At 47.7% G+C, this 19,543-nt stretch overlaps 1 protein-coding gene across 5 annotated transcripts in view; it reads left to right on the plus strand.

Annotated features, from left to right (window-relative positions):
* The first annotated feature begins 8,477 nt into the window (after window positions 1-8,477).
* The window catches only part of SLC22A15 (solute carrier family 22 member 15), a 52,599-nt gene continuing 41,533 nt past the window's right edge, over window positions 8,478-19,543 (plus strand). For all 5 annotated transcript variants that reach the window (XM_064143355.1, XM_064143357.1, XM_064143356.1 and 2 more), the window contains exon 1: window positions 8,478-8,788. In XM_064143355.1, coding sequence (XP_063999425.1) covers window positions 8,702-8,788 — 87 coding nt within the window. In that variant the 5' untranslated portion in view covers window positions 8,478-8,701. The remainder of the gene's footprint in view (window positions 8,789-19,543) is intronic.

Raw genomic sequence — 19,543 nt, forward strand, 5'->3', positions numbered from 1 at the left:
TGGAAGGTAGGAAAACATTTCAGAGAGACCTGGACAGGCTGAGTCAATGGGCTGAGGCCAATGGTATGAGGTTTAACAAGGCCAAGTGCAGGATCCTAGCATGTCCAGAGAAGGGCAACAAAGCTGGTGAGGGGCCTGGAGCACAAATCCCATGAGGAGAGGTTGAGTGAGCTGGGCCTGTTTAGCCTGGAGAAGAGGAGGCTCAGGGGTGATCTTATTACTGTCTACAACTACCTGAAGGGGCATTGTAGCCAGGTGGGGGGTGGCCTCTTCTCCCAGGCAACCAGCAATAGAACAAGGGGACACAGTCTCAAGTCGTGCCAGGGTAGGTATAGGCTGGATGTTAGGAAGAAGTTCTTCACAGAAAGAGTGATTTCCCATTGGAATGGGCTGCCCAGGGAGGTGGTGGAGGCACCGTCCCTGGGGGTCTTCAAGAAAAGACTGGATGGGGCACTTAGTGCCATGGTCTAGTTGATTGGATAGGGCTGGGTGATAGGTTGGACTGGATGATCTTGGAGGTCTCTTCCAACCTGGTTGATTCTACGATTCTATGATTCTATGATTCTATGACCCCATGCAGCACTAGACTGGGGGATGAGTGGCCGGAGAGCAGCCTGGCAGAGAGGGACCTGGAAGTGTTGGTTGACAACCAGTTGGACATGAGCCAGCAGCATGCCACGTGGCACAGAAAGCCAAGAGCATCTTGGCTTGCATCAGGAATAGTGTGGCCAGCAGGACTAGGTCTGTAATTCTGCCCCTGTACTCAGCACTGGTGAGCCCTCACCTGGAGTACTGTGTGCATTTCTGAGCCACTTCCTTGAAGAAGGATACTGAGGTGCTGGAGCGGGTCAGCTGGAGGAGAGCAACGAGACTGGTGGGAAAGTCTTAGGGAGGCTGTGGGAGCTGTGGTTGTTTAGCCTGAAGAAAAGGAGACTCAAGGGGGACCTTATCATGCTCTACAACTACCTGAAGGAAAGTGGCAATAAGGTGGGAATCAGGCTCTTCTTCCAGGCAACTTGTGACAAGACAAAAGGGCATGGCCTGAAGCTGTACCAGAGGAGGTTTAGGTTGGATGTTAGGAAGTACTTCCTCATGGAAAGAGTGATTAGACACTGGAATGGACTGCCCAGGGAAGTGGAGGAGTTACTGTTGCTGGAGGTGTTTAAGGAAAGATTGGATGTGGCACTTAGTGACATGGCCTAGTTGATGTGGTGGTGTAGGTCATAGGCTGGACTTGATGACCTCAGAGGTCTATTCCAGCCTGAGTGATTCTATGATCACCCATGGATGCTTTCTCTTTTTGTGCAGAAATCTAAGGTATGTCTACAAAGCTCAGTAGGTCATCTTTCAGACCTCCTTGAGCTAGAGCCAGCCAGTGCCTGGCAATCCATATATCAGAGTTTGGGCCAGCTTATCAGATCAGCAAGTCCTCATGAAACTTGCCACATTTATGCCACAGTGCTCCCAGGTCCCAGACTCTGCTAATTTCAACTGTAAGCTTCTGCCTGACTCTCAGTAGCACCTGTTTGATGTCTGGCTGGCTGTCTTCACACCTTCACTTCCAGGGTTTTCTTCCTAAGTTATCTTGCTTGTATTTTAAGGGCAGGACAGGACCAGAAGCCTTATTTTGCAGTTTGGAGTTGCTGTTGAACAAGTTGCTCCTGTGAAAACCTGGAGCAGCAATGATTGAGAAATATAACATGAGGCAAAAATACTGAACAGAATACCAGTGCTGCACCCCATGGCACACCTAGGGTAGGAATAGCTGCTGAAGTCCATTAGCTTGTCCTTGCTAAGGGCTTTTGGCATTATGAAGGCATTGTGAGGAAGATTTACCACCTGCCAAATGCCATCTCTGCCTCCACATCCAGAATGCTGTTGCCTCTGTCACAGAAACCACCTGTACACTCTTTTGTGTACTTCTGTGGGATCTTTGGCGATCTCCAGAGCAAGAGACATGTTCCAAACAAGTCTTCTGTATGCTGGTGATAAGGCAGAGACTGAAAGGCATAAATGTCAAGATAATGAGCAGTACTCTGGCCAAATGATGACTCCTTGGGAAGAAGGCAGCCTACAAAGAACATATGGGTTCTCTCAAAGGAAGTGCAGCACAACTGCTCAAAAGAACAATTTTGAGATAAGAACATTCACCTTTATACTCAACATTGTATAAGCTTTAGCTCAGTCACTGCTGGGAGGCCACAACGACCAATCCTGTCTATTAGAACTAAATTATTTTGCCTTCTTAAAAAGTCTTAAGTTTTCAGCATGCTTGAGCACAGAAGTGGTTCATAAACTCCTTTGCTCACTCTGAACACCCCTGTGGTGAAACCAGAGCTCCGACTCCAGGGTGGATATTGTGGGTAATGTCTAAGTGACAGGAAATGAAACAGGATCAGGACAATAGTTAAAGATGCTGTTGGCCATGAAGGATGTTGTATGCAGACGTGCACCTTGGGACAAGAACAAGGGAGACAGCTTGAAGGCAAGTATGCACCGACAGAGAGAGATGATTTGAGGAAGCTCAGATCTCTTTGGAAACTGAACTGGAGCTGGTTTGCGAGAGAACTGTCCATCTAGCAAAAGATAGGGAATCAGCTTGTAGCAGCATTCACAGTAGAGCCAGGAATCCCCAAGCCTCATCTAAAATGGAAAAGTGCTTCCAAAGGAATTGTTTGTTGCTTTGTTTGCAAAAAGTGCAAATGGCACTTCAGAGAAGCAGGGATGCCTTGGTGGATTGTTTGGCTGAACACTTAGTCAGGGTACGTTGTAATGAGCCATATGCTAGCTCTGCATAGTATTATGGAGTGAGCCAGCTGCAGTGTGTGGCTGATGAGACTGGTTGGAATAAAAACTTTCTTTTTCCATAACAGGAGGCCAGCAAAGGGAAGCATCCTGGCAGGTAACATCAACCCCTCTGACTGCTGCTGTCACCTTGCTGTGGATCTGATGAAGCTAAGAGAGCAAGAGAACTTCTGCTTTACTTGCAGCCTAGGTAGGCTTGTTTAATAGGAACTGTTTTCATAAACCATAACCCTTTCACATTCTTATGGAAGAGGTTTCCACCACCTCTTCCCACAGCTGCCATTCTCATTGCTTCAGTCAGAGCTCAGTCATTTAGCTCAGCTGATGTATTGGAAACCTCCTGCGAGTTAAGGGGATGGAGGTCAGGAGGGGATGGGAACCTGATGAAGTGTGAGATCACAAAAGTGGCTGTGCAGCAAGAGAGCAAATGTCCTTTTTGCCCCAAATCCCATCTCCTGCTGTGGCCAAAAGCTGATGCCTAGGCAGGAGTATAAAAGAGAGTAAGCAAGAATTTTATCCAGATATCATCCTTAAACAATTTGTCTCTTGGGGACGTCCCAGACCCAGAAGTCTTTTGTTTTTGCATTGGATAAACCTCAGTGGACTTTCCTTTTGTGCACTTGTCGAGCCTTCTCTTGAACGTGCTTCATTTTCTGGCATCCAGAGCACCCTGGGGTAAAGAGTTTCACAGCTTAGCCACCACATCCACTGATGGGACAAGCGGAAACTTCCTCCACCAGAAACAGGACTTCTTTAGATCTCAGATGTGCCAAGGGTGAGAAATCCCCACCTAGAATCAATGGTTCTTTTAATGTATTTTTTCAAACTGTTATTGGCTGTTTCCAAGGCAAAATTAGCAGCCTTGTCAGCATCTGCTGCACTGAGTGCCACATATGCAGAAACACAACAACAACGAACCAGAATGAACGTTTAGCTACAGGCTGGGGACAGAGTTGCTGGAGAGCAGCCAAGCAGAGAGGGATCTGGGGGTATTGGTAGATAGTAGCTGAACATGAGCCAGCAGAGTGCCCAGGTGGCCAGGAGAGCCAATGGCATCCTGGGCTGGATGAGGAAGAGTGTGGCCAGTAGGACAGGGGAGGTTATTCTGCTCCTGTACTCAACATTGGGCAGGCCACACCTTGAGTGCTGTGTCCAGTTCTGGGCTCCTCCATTCAAGAGAGATGTTGAGATACTGGAACATGTCCAGAGAAGAGCAACAAAGCTGGCGAGGGGCCTGGAAGACAGCCCTGTGAGGAGAGGCTGAGGGAGCTGGGGGTGTTTCAGCTGGAGAAGAGGAGGCTCAAGGCTGACCTCATTGCCATCTACAACTACCTGAAGGGAGGCTGTAGCCAGGTGGAGGCTGGTCTGTTCTGCCAGGCAACCAGCAACAGCACAAGGGGACACAGTCTCAAGTTGTGCTAGGGGAGGTCTAGGCTGGATGTTAGGAGGAAGTTGTTGTCAGAGAGAGTGATTGGCATTGGAATGGGCTGCCCAGGGAGGTGGTGGAGTCGCTGTCCCTGGAGGTGTTGAAGCAAAGCCTGGCTGAGGCACTTAGTGCCATGGTCTAGTTGATTTGGTGGGGCTGGGTGCTAGGTTGGCCTGGATGATCTTGAAGATCTCTTCCAACCTGGTTGATTCTATGATATATGATTTAACTTTTTTTTTTTTTTTAGGAACTTAACTTAGGGTTAATATGTACTTAGTGCTTTGAATGCTCCAGGTCATCATCAGATATAGACAAAAAAAGGACTGAACATCTAAGGAATTATTATGGCAGAAAAATTGAAAAGGAAGCCATGCAGCTATCTGTTTTGGGGTGCCCGTGTCAATTTGATGTGCTAGCCTCTAAAGAGCAACAGTAGTGACAAGAGTGGGGGTTGGGAACCATGTAGGAAAACCTAGGGAATACCATATTTATGTCTAAGAAGCCTGAATCACTCTCATTAACATTCCCTACAGACAAGATTGTTAAGACTATTCTTATTTGACATGGTTATTAGTGAGAAGGAGGAGGGAACAAATTGCACATTAATGAACTTCAGAGACAGTAACTCTCTGGGAAGATCAGAGGGTTCTGGTGTGCAGAGATCATTGGTCAAATGGAGTGCAGTGCTACCATTACGTCAACAAAAAGTCCATCAGCTTCATAGGGTAGACCCCTTTTTTCCTGTTGGTGAAAAACAGGAAGACAAAACCCCCCTGTTTTCCTCTAAATTCACCATGTGGTCATTATAGAATGTGACATGAGGTGACCCAGAGGTATGTTTGGGGTTTAGGGTTAATGGGTATTTTGCTTCACTCAGCCAGCTCTTCCTCACCTTCCCCAACACTCCAACTCTATTCCTTGCTTCAATACCTCTGGCCAATGTCCCATAGATAAACTCTGCAAAGTTCCGACCATCAGGTCAGGCCTGAAACAACAACCTTTCTGCCAACACTCAGGTTCCACTGCAAAGAATGAAAAGTCAAATTCTTACTACAATCAGGCATTTCAGGTACTGTGACCAAAATCTGTGTGGTTTAGGAAGAAGTTGGAATATGAGATGCTCAGTCAGAGGAGACATGCAAACGGCAGAATAATAGAACAGCTGAGGTTGAAAGGAACCTCTGGAGATCTAGTCCACCTCTCTACTTACGCAAGTTTGCCTAGAGCAGGTTGACCAGGACTGCATCAAGTTGGATGTTGAATACCTCCACAGACTGACACACCATAGGCAGTGTCAGCCTAGTGTCAGCTAGGCAGTATAGTCCAGTGTTTGACAACTTATTCTTCCTCTGTATTCAGCACTGGTCAGGCTGCACCTTGAGTTCTGTGTCCAGTTCTGGGCTCCTCAATTCAAGAGAGATGTTGAGATACTGGAACATGTCCAGAGAAAGGCAACAAAGCTGGTGAGGGGCCTGGAGCACAGCCCTGTGAGGAGAGGCTGAGGGAGATGGGGGTGTGTAGGCTGGAGAAGAGGAGGCTCAGGGGTGAACTCATTGCTGTCTGCAACTACCTGAAGGGAGGCTGTGGCCAGGTGAGGTTGGTCTCTTCTGCCAGGCAACCAACAACAGAACAAAGGGACACAGTCTCAAGTTGCACCGAGGGAGGTGTAGGCTGGATGTTAGGAGGAAGTTGTTGCCAGAGAGAGTGATTGGCATTGGAATGGGCTGCCCAGGGAGGTGGTGGAGTTGCTGTCCCTGGAAGTGTTGAAGCAAAGCCTGTCTGAGGCACTTAGTGCCATGGTCTAGTTGATTGGCCAGGGCTGGGTGCTAGGTTGGACTGGATGATGTTGGAGGTCTCTTCCAACCTGCTTGATTCTCTGATTCTATAAACTTCTGCAGTAATAGATAAACCCTGTCAATGCTCCGCTCCCTTCATCATCGTTTTGGACCTCTGCTGGACTCTGTTTTGGGGACTACTTGCACAAGGCACAACCGCTCCCTGATAGCTATTTTCTGCAGGCATAGAGCATTGCTGTGTGGTGTGTACATACCTAAAGCCAACCTGGTAACTTTGTTACGGTCAGGACTGGAGACTGGGCAAGTCAGAGGCATTACCTCAGCAGAGCCATGGCAGGAGATGAGCAAAAGCACAGTCTGGAAGGTGAGTACAGTAGAGAGCTGCCAGTTCTAATCACTTCCCATGCAGCAGGCAGAGTCTGCAGCATGGGTGGCTGTATGGAAGCAGGGAATAATAGGGAGGAAAGTCCCAGGCTGGAGTCCCAGGTAAGATGAAGGAGAGGAGAAGTGCTTTGGGGTCCACCTAACTCTGCTTACCTTGATTCCAGAGCCATTGGATCACAGAATCATTTACATTGGCAAAAACCTCTAAGATCATTGGATCCAACCCTGCTTTCCTGGGCTGTCTGTTCCAATGGTTGACAGCCCTTTCAGTGAAGAATTTTTTCCTCATGTCTGACCTAAACCTCCCCCGGTGCAACTCGAGACCATTTCCTTATATCCTAGTACTTGTTACTTGGGAGAAGATTTAAACGCTCATCTGAGAGCTGATGACAAATTCAACAGTCCACACTAATGCTGGCAAGCTGGAAGGAAGCCATGGTTGCTACAGAGTGACTGAACTGACTGGAAGAAGGGAACCAATACAGAGGAGAGGAACGTAGAGCGTCCTGAGCAGCAGGACACCGTCTCTGCATCTTAGCCGAGTAATAAAATGAGACAAGTGCAGTTGGGTGAACACCAGAAAGGTCCTGACATTTCAGAAATCCTTTGCTGTTTTGCCTTTAATCAATCTGTACTAAGCCTCAAATGTGAAAAGAAGTGCTTAGGGCAAAGGTGAATTTCATATTAAGAGTAAATTGCTTTGATGCTTGTCAATTTGCCAACATTTTTACAGCAAGGAATTGGTATTATTTCCCAGGCTCCTGGCATGGTCCTAAAGGTCACATCTTGTGACACGATTCTCTTCCTTTCTCTCCAATTGTAAAAGCCACAAGCACAAAGATGCTGCTGTTTTTTGGTACCAGTAAGTAAAAAGCCAAACCAAAACCAAACCAAACCATCTCAACTGTGCAAGTTGTTTCCCAGCCTCGGAGCTTTATTGTAAAGATGGAATGAAGTGAAAAATCCACTGCCGTTTTGCATCAGTATTATCTCACACATGTATTTATCTCCCTTCCTACTCAGAGTTCACATTCCTTCACAAACCAGCCTCATTACTTCTAAGTGAAAATTGTACCTCATGTTCACGATGAAGGCTCTCCCAAGAAGGAGCAAATACTTTTCATAAAATGCATTACACTACATGAAGACTCCTGTAAGAGAGAGGCATGTCCTCACTAGGCATTAAATCAACAACAGCAAGACTTGTGCAAGTCCAGAACTAAATTTCAGTGGCACCTACATAACAGTCTCATACTAAGTTTGTTTCTTTCTCAACTACAAGCAGGTATGCTATGAAATATAATTACAGAGTATCACACAGCTGAAGTATCTTAATATTAGGGGTCCTGCATGAATTCAGGAAACTTAATTCAGCGTGCACTGTGCAGGTACAGCTGCTGCAGAGTGTGTGGGTACACTACGGGTACAGCACTGGACTAACGCTGTTCAATGTAGCTGCAAACTGAGTGCAGACTGTTAGCTGTGCTCTTGTGATGAGACAGAATCACAGCTATGCTGCTACCTCGCTAGCATGGACAGCAGCAGCCTTCTTGCCAAGCATACGAGGCCAGCATGCTTCCTTGATCTGATCCCCTAGCTGCCTCCCGTTCCAAACAACTGTGACCCGAGCTGCCGCACCTCCCGAGGAACACCACGCCCAGCATCACTGGGTCCTGCCGAAGCAAGCAACTCAGCTGCTCGAGCCACCTCTGCGCTGCCTGCCTGCCCCCTCTTCAGAAGCTCCAAGCCCCCTGACACCACTTAGGTCTCTCACCACACATCATCTATCGCTTCAGACCTCGTTCACACCTCTTGCAGACCTTTCACACCCCTTATAAGCCCCCTCACGTACCACCTCATACACCATTTCGGACCCCTGGCGGCCCCTTCACATCCCCTCTGGCTCCCCACGCTGCCCCCACGCAGCCCCTACATCTCACGCTCCACCTCCCGTGCCCCGCAGACCCGCCCGTGCCGCCGCCACGCAGCCGACGCAGACCCCTCCCACACCGCTCACAATCACTTCCCCTCCCCGTTCCCCCTTTCTCCATTTCAATGGAGGAGGCGCGGCCGCGCTAACGCCGGAACCGGCGATCCGGGAGCTGCGGCGCTTCCGCTTCCCGGCGGCACTCACCGGCGCTGCGCATGATCGCCGCCTCGCATCTCCCGCCCTTTCCTCCCCCTCCTCCTCCTCCGCGAAGGCCCGGCCGTCGCTCCCGCTCCGTCCCGGGCTCGGGGATGCGCTGCTCGGCGGCCGCTCGCAGGAGCTGCGCGGCTGGCGGGGAGCAGGATGGAGGTGGAGGAGGCGTTCCCGCTGGTGGGGCAGATGGGGCCCTACCAGGTGTATCTGTGCTTGCTGCTGGCCGTGCTCCTCCAGGTGAGAAGCCGTCTCCCCTCCAGCCCCTCTCCGAAGAGTGGGAGCGCCCCTGGGGGAGGCTGAGCGGGGAGTGTCCCCTCACGCACGGTGTGAGCGCTGCGGGTAGTTGTCCTGTCAAGCGGTTGGGTGGATGTGCCTGTGGTGAGCGCCGAGGGTGTGAAGGTTGGTGTTGGAGGTCTGCCGAGGACTGTTGGTGGCAGTAACTGCTCTTTTGCTTCGGGTTTATCAGCAGTAAGTTGCTGTGCTCCTGGTGCAAAAGTGACCTCTGTCCAAAGGCAGTGAGCTTCTACGGAGTGAATCTGGGGCAGATGACTGGTGCTGCCTGGGAGTTACGCCTTGAGTGTCTCGGGGAGCAGATTGAGAGCATGCAGTTGGTTAGGTGAGAGGCTGGTTGAGGTGAAATTGAACTGAACTAGACTGGAGGGCAGCAACTTGTGTTGGAGACTGTGCTGGGAACCCTGCACAACCTAGAGGTAATGGCCTAGGGCAGTGATTTCTAGGTCGTGCGTGGCTTGTTTGTGGGGGAAATGTTTGAGAAGCTACAGGCGGTCACTGACGTTTTCGGGTGCAGAAGCTGTAATCTCATCAGCTGATAGGCTGCTACCATTTGTGGTGCTTTGACTCACCTTGACTTGACTCCTAGAATGTAGGTGCAGTGTCCACACTAGGCGTTTGCATGAGGCTCTGCGTTTTGGGTAGTCAGGCTTGTGCTGTGTGAAATGAAAAACTGGAACTCTCTTATGATTTGCCATAAAAGTGGAGTCCAAAGTAACAGTGGGGTGCTGTAATGTCATCCAGAGACTGCGTGGCCAGCTGATGTGCTCTGAACCAGGTTTGTCATCATTACTTCCAGCTTTGCTGCATCTTTGCGCTCATTCCAGCGGTGGCGGAGAGGGGAGATAAGGATACAATGTGCACCTTCAACAGTCAGACCTAAGCGTAAAGTACAGTTTGAATCTGATGGTGGTTTTTTGCCTAAGCATAAAGTGTAGTTTGAATCTGATGGTGGTTTTTTGCCCAAGCATACAACTACCTGAGGGGTGTTTGTGGCCAGGAGGAGGTTGCTCTCTTCTCTCAGGTGGCCAGCCCCAGAACAAGAGGACACAGCCTCAGGCTGCGCCAGGGGAAATTTAGGCTGGAGGTGAGGAGAAAGTTCTTCACTGAGAGAGTCATTGGACACTGGAATGGGCTGCCCGGGGAGGTGGTGGAGTCGCTGTCCCTGGGGCACTTCAAGGCAAGGTTGGACGTGGCACTTGGTGCCATGGTCTAGCCTTGAGCTCTGTGGTAAAGGGTTGGACTTGATGATCTGTGAGGTCTCTTCCAACCCTGATGATACTGTGATACTATGAATCTGATGGTGTTTTTTTCGCCTAAGCATAAAGTATAGTTTGAATCTGATGGTGTTTTGGTTTACTCCAGGTTAACTCTTCAATAATGTTAATTGTAATGCACTCAGCTGGGCTGACGTGTGGTGGATTATAGCCATTGTGATCTCTTAGCAGATGCAGGAGGGAAGAAAGCAAACTAAATGTCATCTCACCTCTGCTGCCCAGTATTTTGTGTAGTAATGAAGAACTTCGAGACATGAGCTGTGAGTCTGGAGATGTCTTGTCTTGGTAACTATAGGATTGAGAAACACTAAGGAGCTTTAAGAGATGACCAGAGAAAGTTCAGGTGCTCAGTCTTGGCAGCTTCTCTTGATTGAAAAGCAATGATGATGATCAGCAAAAGCCTTGTAGGTTTGTTTTGTTGCTCTATTACACTCTCTGTTTTTTTTAAAACTGATTTATCTGATTAATGCTTTAAATCATCTGTTGTTTGTAGCTTGTTCTGCCAGCTGACTGGCTAGTTCATTCGCTAAAGATTAGAGATTAAGAAAGCCATTGTTACTTTTCTTTCCAGTGCCAGGCATGTTCTGGAATGCGCTGCAGCCACAGCAACTGCTCTGTACTCTTGGAGTTTTAAGCAACATGGGTCAGCTGTTCTATAATGCTCATGTTTGTTTGACTTTTTAACATATTAACTTCCATTTCTTGTGGAAGAAGTAAACAGGAAGAACTTTACAAATCCTGAAACCAATTCAGAATAACTAAAAAAAAAAATTGTAGGAGATTTGCAGGTCTGGCTCTGGGTTGGGGTTTTGTTTTCTTTGTTGTTTTCTTCGCATGTTTTCATTAATTCTTGAACTTTACCAACAAGGATCGTCCCCTAACTGATGGGTTTTCAGTGCTTCAGACCATGTCAGGTGCAGGAGTTTGTAAGGGGTTTAGATGTGAAGCTTGTTTTCTTTCAGTCCCAGAATAGATTTGGACTTAGACAAGTGGTTCCTGCCTGGATGGTTGATTGCTTTCTGGTTTCCTTTATTGGTGCCAAGTTACATAATGTGTTGCTGGGATGCAAGAGCAAGACCGAAGGCAGGTTCCACGTGTTAGTCTGTTAGTCTGGTTTGTTGTCACTTTTTAGAGGACACCAAGCTAGGAGCAGGTGTGGATCTGTCAGAAGGTAGGAGAGTCCTGCACAGGGACCTTGCCAGGCTGGGTGGGTGGGCAGAGGCCAATGGGATGAGATTTAACAAGGCCAAGTACAGGGTCCTACACTTTGCCCACCACAGCCCCAAGCAGCACTACAGGCTGGGGACACAGTGGCTGAGAGCAGCCAGGTAGAGAGGGACTTGGGGGTACTGGTAGATAGTAGCTGAAGATGAGCCAGCAGTGTGCCCAGGTCGCCAGGAGAGCCAATGGCATCCTGGCCTGGATCAGGAAGAGTGTGGCCAGTAGAACAAGGAAGGTTATTCTTCCCCAGTTCTCAGCAGTGGTCAGGCCACACCTTGAGTCCTGTATCCAATTCTGGGCTCCTCAATTCAAGAGAGATGGTGAGATACTGGAACATGTCCAGAGAAGGGTGACAAAGGTGGTGAGGGGCCTGGAACACAGCCCTGTGAGGAGAGGCTGAGGGAGCTGGGGGTCTGCAGCCTGGAGAATGCTCAGGGGTGACCTCATGGCTGTCAACAGCTACCTGAAGGGAGGCTGTAGCCAGGTGGGGGTTGGTCTCTTCTGCCAGGCAAGCAGCAAGAGAACAAGGGGACACAGTCTGAAGTTGTGCTGGGGGAGGTCTAGGCTGGATGTTAGGAGAAAGTTGTTGTCAGAGAGAGTGATTGGCATTGGAATGGGCTGTCCAGGGAGGTGGTGGTACAGTCACCTTCCCTGGAGGTGTTGAAGCGAAGCCTGACTGAGGCACTTAGTGCCATGGTGTAGTTGACTGGCCAGGGCTGGGTGCTAGGTTGGCCTGGATGATGCTGGAGGTCTCTTCCAACCTGCCTGATTCTATGCTTGTAGTGCAAATGACACACATGAAACACTACATTAGCTATAAATAGAAGTAATTATATTAACTACTGTCTCTGCTGACATGGTTGATTCTATGATCTAGTGGAAGCTGAAGGAATTCCATCCTCTACTGTTAAGCAAGATGACTTAAAAGCTAGCAAAGTTTAGGAACAATCCATCTCACTTGTCTGTCATCTCTGGACCTTTAGAAGGTGACCCTGGGAGTGAGCAGGTGTAATTCTACTGTACAGCAAAGACTGTGGATTATAAATATTTGTATTATGACACAGTATCTCCCTTTTTCCCTGCCCATGTGTACACATACAGTCTGTAACTTCTCATGTGCTGCAGCAGTAGATTACCAGTATTTTTCCACTGGTGAGCCACATAATCAAGGTTCTCCTCACTGTCACTTCCTCTATTTTAGAGACTTTACTTTTCTCTAGGGTAGTAGAACTAATAGATGTGTACTTTAATTCAGAATAATTCTTTCCAACTTGCTTGTGATTGTTGCTCTTTCTTTCTGACCCAAATAAAATTTTGTGCTCATAAGTTTGTTTTTTTTAATTACAGTAGTTAATATAATTACTTCTATTTATAGCTAATGTAGTGTTTCATGTGTGTCACTTGCACTACAAGCATAGAATCCACCAGGTTGGAACAGACCTCCAAGATCATCCAGTCCAACCTAGCACCCAGCCCTGGCAAATTAACTAGACCATGGTATTAAGTGCCTCAGCCAGGCTTTACTTCATCACCTCCAGAGACGGTGACTCCACCACCTCCCTGGGCAGCCCATTCCAATGCCAATCACTCTCTCTGACAGCAACTTCCTCCTAACATCCAGCCCAGACCTCTCTCAGCACAACTTGAGACTGTGTCCCCTTGTTGTGTTGTGTTGCTGGTTGCCTGGCAGAAGAGACCAACCCCCACCTGGCTACAGCCTCCCTTCAGGTAGTTGTAGACAGCAATGAGCTCTGCCCTGAGCCTTCTCTTCTGCAGGCTGCACACCCCCAGCTCCCTCAGCCTCTCCTCACATGGATGAGTTCCAGGCCCCTCACCAGCTTTGTTGCCCTTCTGTGGACATGTTCCAGTATCTCACCATCTCTCTTGAATTGAGGAGCCCAGAACTGGACACAGCACTCAAGGTGGAGCCTGATCAGTGCTGAGTACAGGGGAAGAATAACCTCCCTTGTCCTACTGGCCACACTGTTTCTGATCCAGGCCAGGATGCCATTGGCTCTCCTGGCGACCTGGGCACACTGCTGGCTCATCTTCAGCTACTATCTACCAGTACCCCCAGGTCCCTCTCTACCTGGCTGTTCTCCAGCCTCTCTGTCCCCAGCCTGTAGTGCTGCTTGGAGCTGTGGTGGGCAAAGTGTAGGACCCTGTACTTGGCCTTGTTAAATCTCATCCCATTGGCCTCTGCCCACCCATCCAGCCTGGCAAGGTCCCTGTGCAGGACTCTCCTACCCTCCAACAGATCCACACCTGCTTTTAGCTTGGTGTCACCTGCAATCTTACTGATGCTGGACTCAATCACCTCCTCCAGATCATCAATAAAGATATTGAACAGGACTGGGCCCAGGACTGATCCTTGGGGAACACCACTAGTGCCAACTGCCAACTGGATGTGGCACCATTCACCACCACTCTCTGGGCTCAGCCTTTCAGCCAGTTCTTGACCCGTATCAGAGTGAATCTGTCCAAGCCACGAGCTGCCAGCTTTGCTAGGAGCTTGTTGTGGCAGACGGTGTCAAAGGCTTTCCTGCAGTCCAGGTAGACTACATGCACAGCCTTCCCACCATTCTCCAGGCAGTGAACCTGATCATAAAAGGACCTGCCCTTCCTAATCAGAATTAAATTAGTTTATGGTTATGGCTGAAATGACAAAAGCCCAGAGTTGAAAGCACTACATCTTTCTGGTAAAGATGACTTCTGTGTGTTGTCACAAAAAGGGTTGGTTCATTTTCCTGCTGCTGGCTACAAAACTATTATATCAGCTTGACTTGAGGAGATGAGAACATGAGTGTGTGTCCTGCAGTCCTGTTACTAATGCCATCTCTGTTTTTTGTCATCATTGGGTAGGCTGGAGTGCATCTACAAGGTGTGTGCAGGATTCCTGTGGACCTGTCAAGCACTGCTATTGCCCAACAAAACGATATTGAGCATGAAACAGAGTTGAAATTTGTGTGTGTTTGAATGGTTGGGTCAGAGAAGAAGGGGAATCTAAGAGAAGCTGCAGGAACTGAGGCTCTGAGAGCTGTGGCTTGCTGTAGAGTGTTAAAATTGGAATGCTTTGGACATGTTCAAAAAAATGTGTAGATATGGTGCTTGAGAGCATGGTTTAGTGGGCATGGTGGTATTGGGTCTTTGGTTGGACTTGATGGTCTTTTAAGTCTTTGTCAGCCTTAATGATCCAATTTCAACATGGGTGTTAAAGGATTTTTAGGATAAAGCTATGTTCAATTTTGGACAGACTTTAAACTTCTTTCTGTGGGTTCTGAATGCCTACATTTTAAGGTTGAAAAACTGAATTAGGTAGGTTTTCTTAGCTTCTTGACAGGAACCCAGAGTTCTTTCACTTGGAAGGAACTGTGTCAACAGAGTTGGCACAGATAGTAACAGTGGTGCCATTGTTCGTGGAGAATAATATTTCTTGTCAGAATGGGATTGGGATTGTTAAGTGTTTGAAAGAGTTTGATGTGTGCTGCACATGGTGATTGTTTGCTTTAACTACAGCACCCTTCCCTTCTGTCTTTAAGGTGTGTTCTCTTCCTGCCCTACTGAGAGACGAAAGACAATTTGGTAGAGGAGTGCCAGCAGCAGATGATGATTTTGCTTCAGGAAGACATTACAGAGTTTGTTTCAACATAAAGGAGTTACTGGCTGGGGCTGGGGGGGAAGTCATGCAAATTGAAATAACTGCAAGCAGATGAGATGAGCAGACTAACAAAAATAAGGTGGCCCTTCAATTTTTTAAGCTGCTTGGCATGAGTCCAGGGGAATTTGCTTGAGTACTAAAATGGAGCTCACTGGAGTGGGTGCAGAGAAGGGCGTCGAGGCTGGGGAGAGGTCTGGAAAACATCACCTATGAGGAGTGGCTGAGGGAGCTGGGCTTGTTTAGTCTGGAGAAGAGGAGGCTGAGAGGGGACCTGATTGCCCTCTACAACTACCTAAAAGGAGGTTGTAGTGAGCTTGCAGCAGGTCTCTTCTCCCCAATTACTAATGATAGGACAAGAGGAAATGGCTTCAAGTTGCATCAGGGGAGGTTTAGGTTGGCTGTTGGGAGAAAGTTCTTTACTGAGCGGGAGGTCAGGCACTGAAACAGGCTGCCCAGGGAGGTGGTGGAGTCACCTTCCCTGGAGGTGTTTAAAAGGAGATTGGATGTGGTGCTTGGGGCTATGGTCTGGTGATGAAGGATGCTGGGATAAAGGTTGGACTGGATAATCCTGGTGGTCCTTCCCAACCCTCGTGATTCATAGTGATGAGATGTTGTGCTGAGGGATTTGGTTTAGTCAAGGAGTTGTCAGTGTGAAACTAATGATTGGACTCCATGATCCTGAAGGGCTTTTCCAATTTAAGAAATCCTGTGATTCTGTAAAATGTCACCATCTCTTCATCATGGCATTCTACCAGAGCAAAGTCTTGTGTTGCTCTTCCTTAATTTCTGTCTTTTCTTAAGGTGCAGTTTGAATGTTTCTGCCTTTTGAAAGGTCAGAAGTTAGTGGTTCACTCGTTAACTTCATCAGCAGTAAATGCTTCAGATGGTACTTATGGAGAATCACCAGGCTGAGTGTGAATTGCTGATGAGCTGATTAAGAAGATTAACAGCACTTCTCAGTAGAATTTAAGTCCCCATTTTATTTTTGTTTTGTGCTTCATAGTGGGTAAAATATGTGGGTTACAAGACTTTATTAAATTGTTTTTATGTGTATATAATTATTATTAGGATCAGTGCTGGGCCCAGTCCTGTTCAGTATCTTTATTGATGATCTAGACAAGAGGATTGAGTCCATCATCAGTAAGTTTGCAGATAACACCAAGCTATGAGCAGGTGTGGATCTGTTGGAGGGTAGGAGAGCCCTGTAGAAGGACCTTGCCAAGCTGGGTGGATGGGCAGAGGCCAATGGGATGAGATTTAACAAGGCCAAGAGCAGGGTTCTGCACTTTGCCCACAACCATCCCAAGCAGCACTACAGGCTGGGGACAGAGTGGCTGGAGAGTAACCAGGCAGAAAGGGATCTGGGGGTACTGGTAGATAGTAACTGAAGATGAGGCAGCAGTGTGCCCAGGTGGCCAGGAGAGCCAATGGCATCTTGGCCTGGATCAGAGTGTGTGGCCAGTAGGACAAGGGAGGTTATTCTTCCCCTGTACTCAGCAGTGGTCAGGCCACACCTTGAGTGCTGTGTCCAGTTCTGGGCTCCTCAATTCAATCAAGCAGCAGCAGTACAAGGGGACACAGTCTCAAGTTGTGCTGGGGGAGGTCTAGGCTGGATGTTAGGAGGAAGTTGTTGGCAGAGAGAGTGATTGGCATTGGAATGGGCTGCCCAGGGAGGTGGTGGAGTCGCTGTCCCTGGAGGTGTTGAAGCAAAGCCTGTCTGAGGCACTTAGTGCCATGGTCTAGTTGACTGGACAGGGCTGAATGCTAGGTTGGACTGAATGATCTTGAAGGTCTCTTCCAACCTGGTCGATTCTGTTATACTATTTAAATTCTTCCTTCCTGCCCTCTGCTTGTCTTAGTCTATGTTTTTCTTGGGAAATTTATTATGAAAATGGAACCTCAAGAAAGCTGATCAGTGCATTCCAGGCATTTCTATTAATATTAATTTCAAAAGGTTGTGTTTGAAGATAATCTCAAAACCTATTAATGAAATAGTTATAATTGGCAAAATAAAATTTCCTTTACTTAGCAGAGAAAGTGAAAAGGTCCAGGTTAAGGAGTTGCCTTTAATAAATCTCCATACACTCTAGACTTCTTTCCTGGAAAGACTGCAGAATTTCAACATACAGAGAATATAAACAAATAGGACAAACTTAAAGCAATCTAACAAAATTCACATTTCATTATCAGTGACTATAAACTGATGCCTCTTCTCTCTGCACTTGGTATTCATCTTGATTTAATCCAGATCAGTGCAGGGAATTCAGCAGGGAACTGTTAACATCCACATGGAGACTGAGAAAATGTTTTATGAATAGAAAGTCTACATTAAAATGTGTAAATTTGGCTTGACTGGGGTTATAGGACAAATAAAAGAAGAAAGGTTTTCTTTGCCACATTGCACATAATGTAGACATTTTGTCCTTTATGAAGTTGTTATATTATATTTCTATTTGATTTGATAACATTTCATGTTGATCATCAGTCTACCAGTTCTGTTGCTGCTTGCCTGGCAGAAGAGACCAACCCCCACCTGGCTATGACCTCTCTTCAGATAGTTGTAGACAGCAATGAGGTCTGCCCTGAGCCTCCTCTTCTCCAGGCTGCACTCCCCCAGCTCCCTCAGCCTCTCCTCACAGGGCTGTGCTCCAGGCCCCTCACCAGCTTTGTTGCCCTTCTCACTTAGTGCACACATTTTGAATTCTGAAGGGGAGAACCTCTTATTTGAACAATAAAAACGTTCCTTTGAATTTCTTGTAACTTTGTAGAGCTTGCTTTCTTGCGTTAGAATCATAGAATCAACCAGGGTGAAAGAGACCTCCAAGGTCATCCAGTCCAACCTAGCACCCAGCCCTATCCAGTCAACTAGACCATGGCACTAAGTGCCTCATCCAGCCTTTTCTTGCACATCTCCAGGGATGGCAACATCTAGAACAATGTTTCTGGTCTCCAGAATTGTAAATGGATTTTGTAGGGTGTTTGTGGATTCTGTTTTAGTTTTGCAATGAAAAAAAGAGGAGGTTTTACCTAAAGTACAAGACAGGTGGAAAAACAGTCCTGTGTCAGCAGTGACTCAATTAAACTTAAATTCAAAGGAATACTATTTGATAACACCAGAGCATTTAGGGTGCCCAGAGCAGTTAGGGCAACTAAACAAAATGTGTTTACCTCCTGCTACAAGAATAGAAGTTTATCATGTAGAATGCAAAAAGGAGCTGATGGAAAGAAAATGCTTCTGGTGTGACTCTGACTGCTCAGATGTTAAGGAGGACAGATTAGGATTACCTGGTGTTGTCAGCTTCAGAATTAAGAATTTGCCAGATACATATCTTTTTTCCCTATGCCTCAGTTTTGAGCATTGTGTAGCTGCCTTCAGAGAGAACACGTTTTGTGTCTGGTGCATTCTTCCCAACTGAGAGGAGATGTTGCGAGCAGAGCAAGAACTGAATTCAGGAGGTAGCTGAAATGAAGTGAGGAATGGAGTGGCATGACTGAGGGGGTTGTATGGGCCAAGTAGTAGGCAGGAGAAGCAACAGAATCAACCTTTTTTGTTGTTGCTCCTTTTTTTAGTCATAGAAGCAAGTGTGCTTAGTATACAAGTGAGGGTGTGAAATGAGGCAGTCTTACTTGAGCGTATGGGAAAGGCCTTCATATTGTTACCAGCATCTTTTTGTCTCTCAGATCATGTCCTAATCTGTCCTCTATTGCAGAATTGAGGTACTTGTGTATTTAAACAGGTCAAATAAGCCTGGGTTTTAAGATTGAGCTGTAATTTAGCCTTTTGAAGCATTGGCTCATCAGTGTTCTGACCAAGCAGCAGTGACCCAGCTCTGCGCTAGGCTTGAAATATCTGAGTTTGCAGTGGTTTTATTATTCCCTGAACAAAGCCAGCTCTTAACCAGTGTATTTAGACCTCTCGTGTCTGTATAAAGGTGTAGATATAACACAAATGCATATGTAGAATCATAGAATCAGTCAGGGTTGGAAGGGACCACAAGGATCATCTAGTTCCAGCCCCCCTGCCATGCCCAGGGACACCCTACCCTAGAGCAGGCTGGCCACAGCCTCAGCCAGCCTGGCCTTAAACACCTCCAGGCATGGGGCCTCAACCACCTCCCTGGGCAACCCATTCCAGCCTCTCACCACTCTCATGGTGAACAACTTCCTCCTCACAACCAGTCTGAATCTCCCCACCTCCAGCTTTGCTCCATTCCCCCTAGTCCTGTCACTCCCTGAGAGCCTAAAAAGTCCCTTCCCCTTCAGATACTGGAAGGCCACAAGAAGGTCACCTGGGAGCCTCCTCTTCTCCACACTGAACAGCCCCAACTCTTTCAGACTGTCCTCATAGCAGAGCTGCTGCAGCCCTCTGAGCATCCTTGTGGCCCTTCTCTGGACACACTCCAGCATCTCCACATCCCTCTTGGAATAGGGCTCCAGAACTGGATGCAGTGCTCCAGGTGGGGTCTCAGCAGAGCAGAGTAGAGGGGGAGAATCACCTCCCTCGCCCTGCTGGCCACACTTCTCCTGCTGCAGCCCAGGGTCTGC

The sequence above is a fragment of the Pogoniulus pusillus genome, chromosome 5, assembly GCF_015220805.1.
Source record: "Pogoniulus pusillus isolate bPogPus1 chromosome 5, bPogPus1.pri, whole genome shotgun sequence".
NCBI lineage: Eukaryota > Metazoa > Chordata > Aves > Piciformes > Lybiidae > Pogoniulus > Pogoniulus pusillus.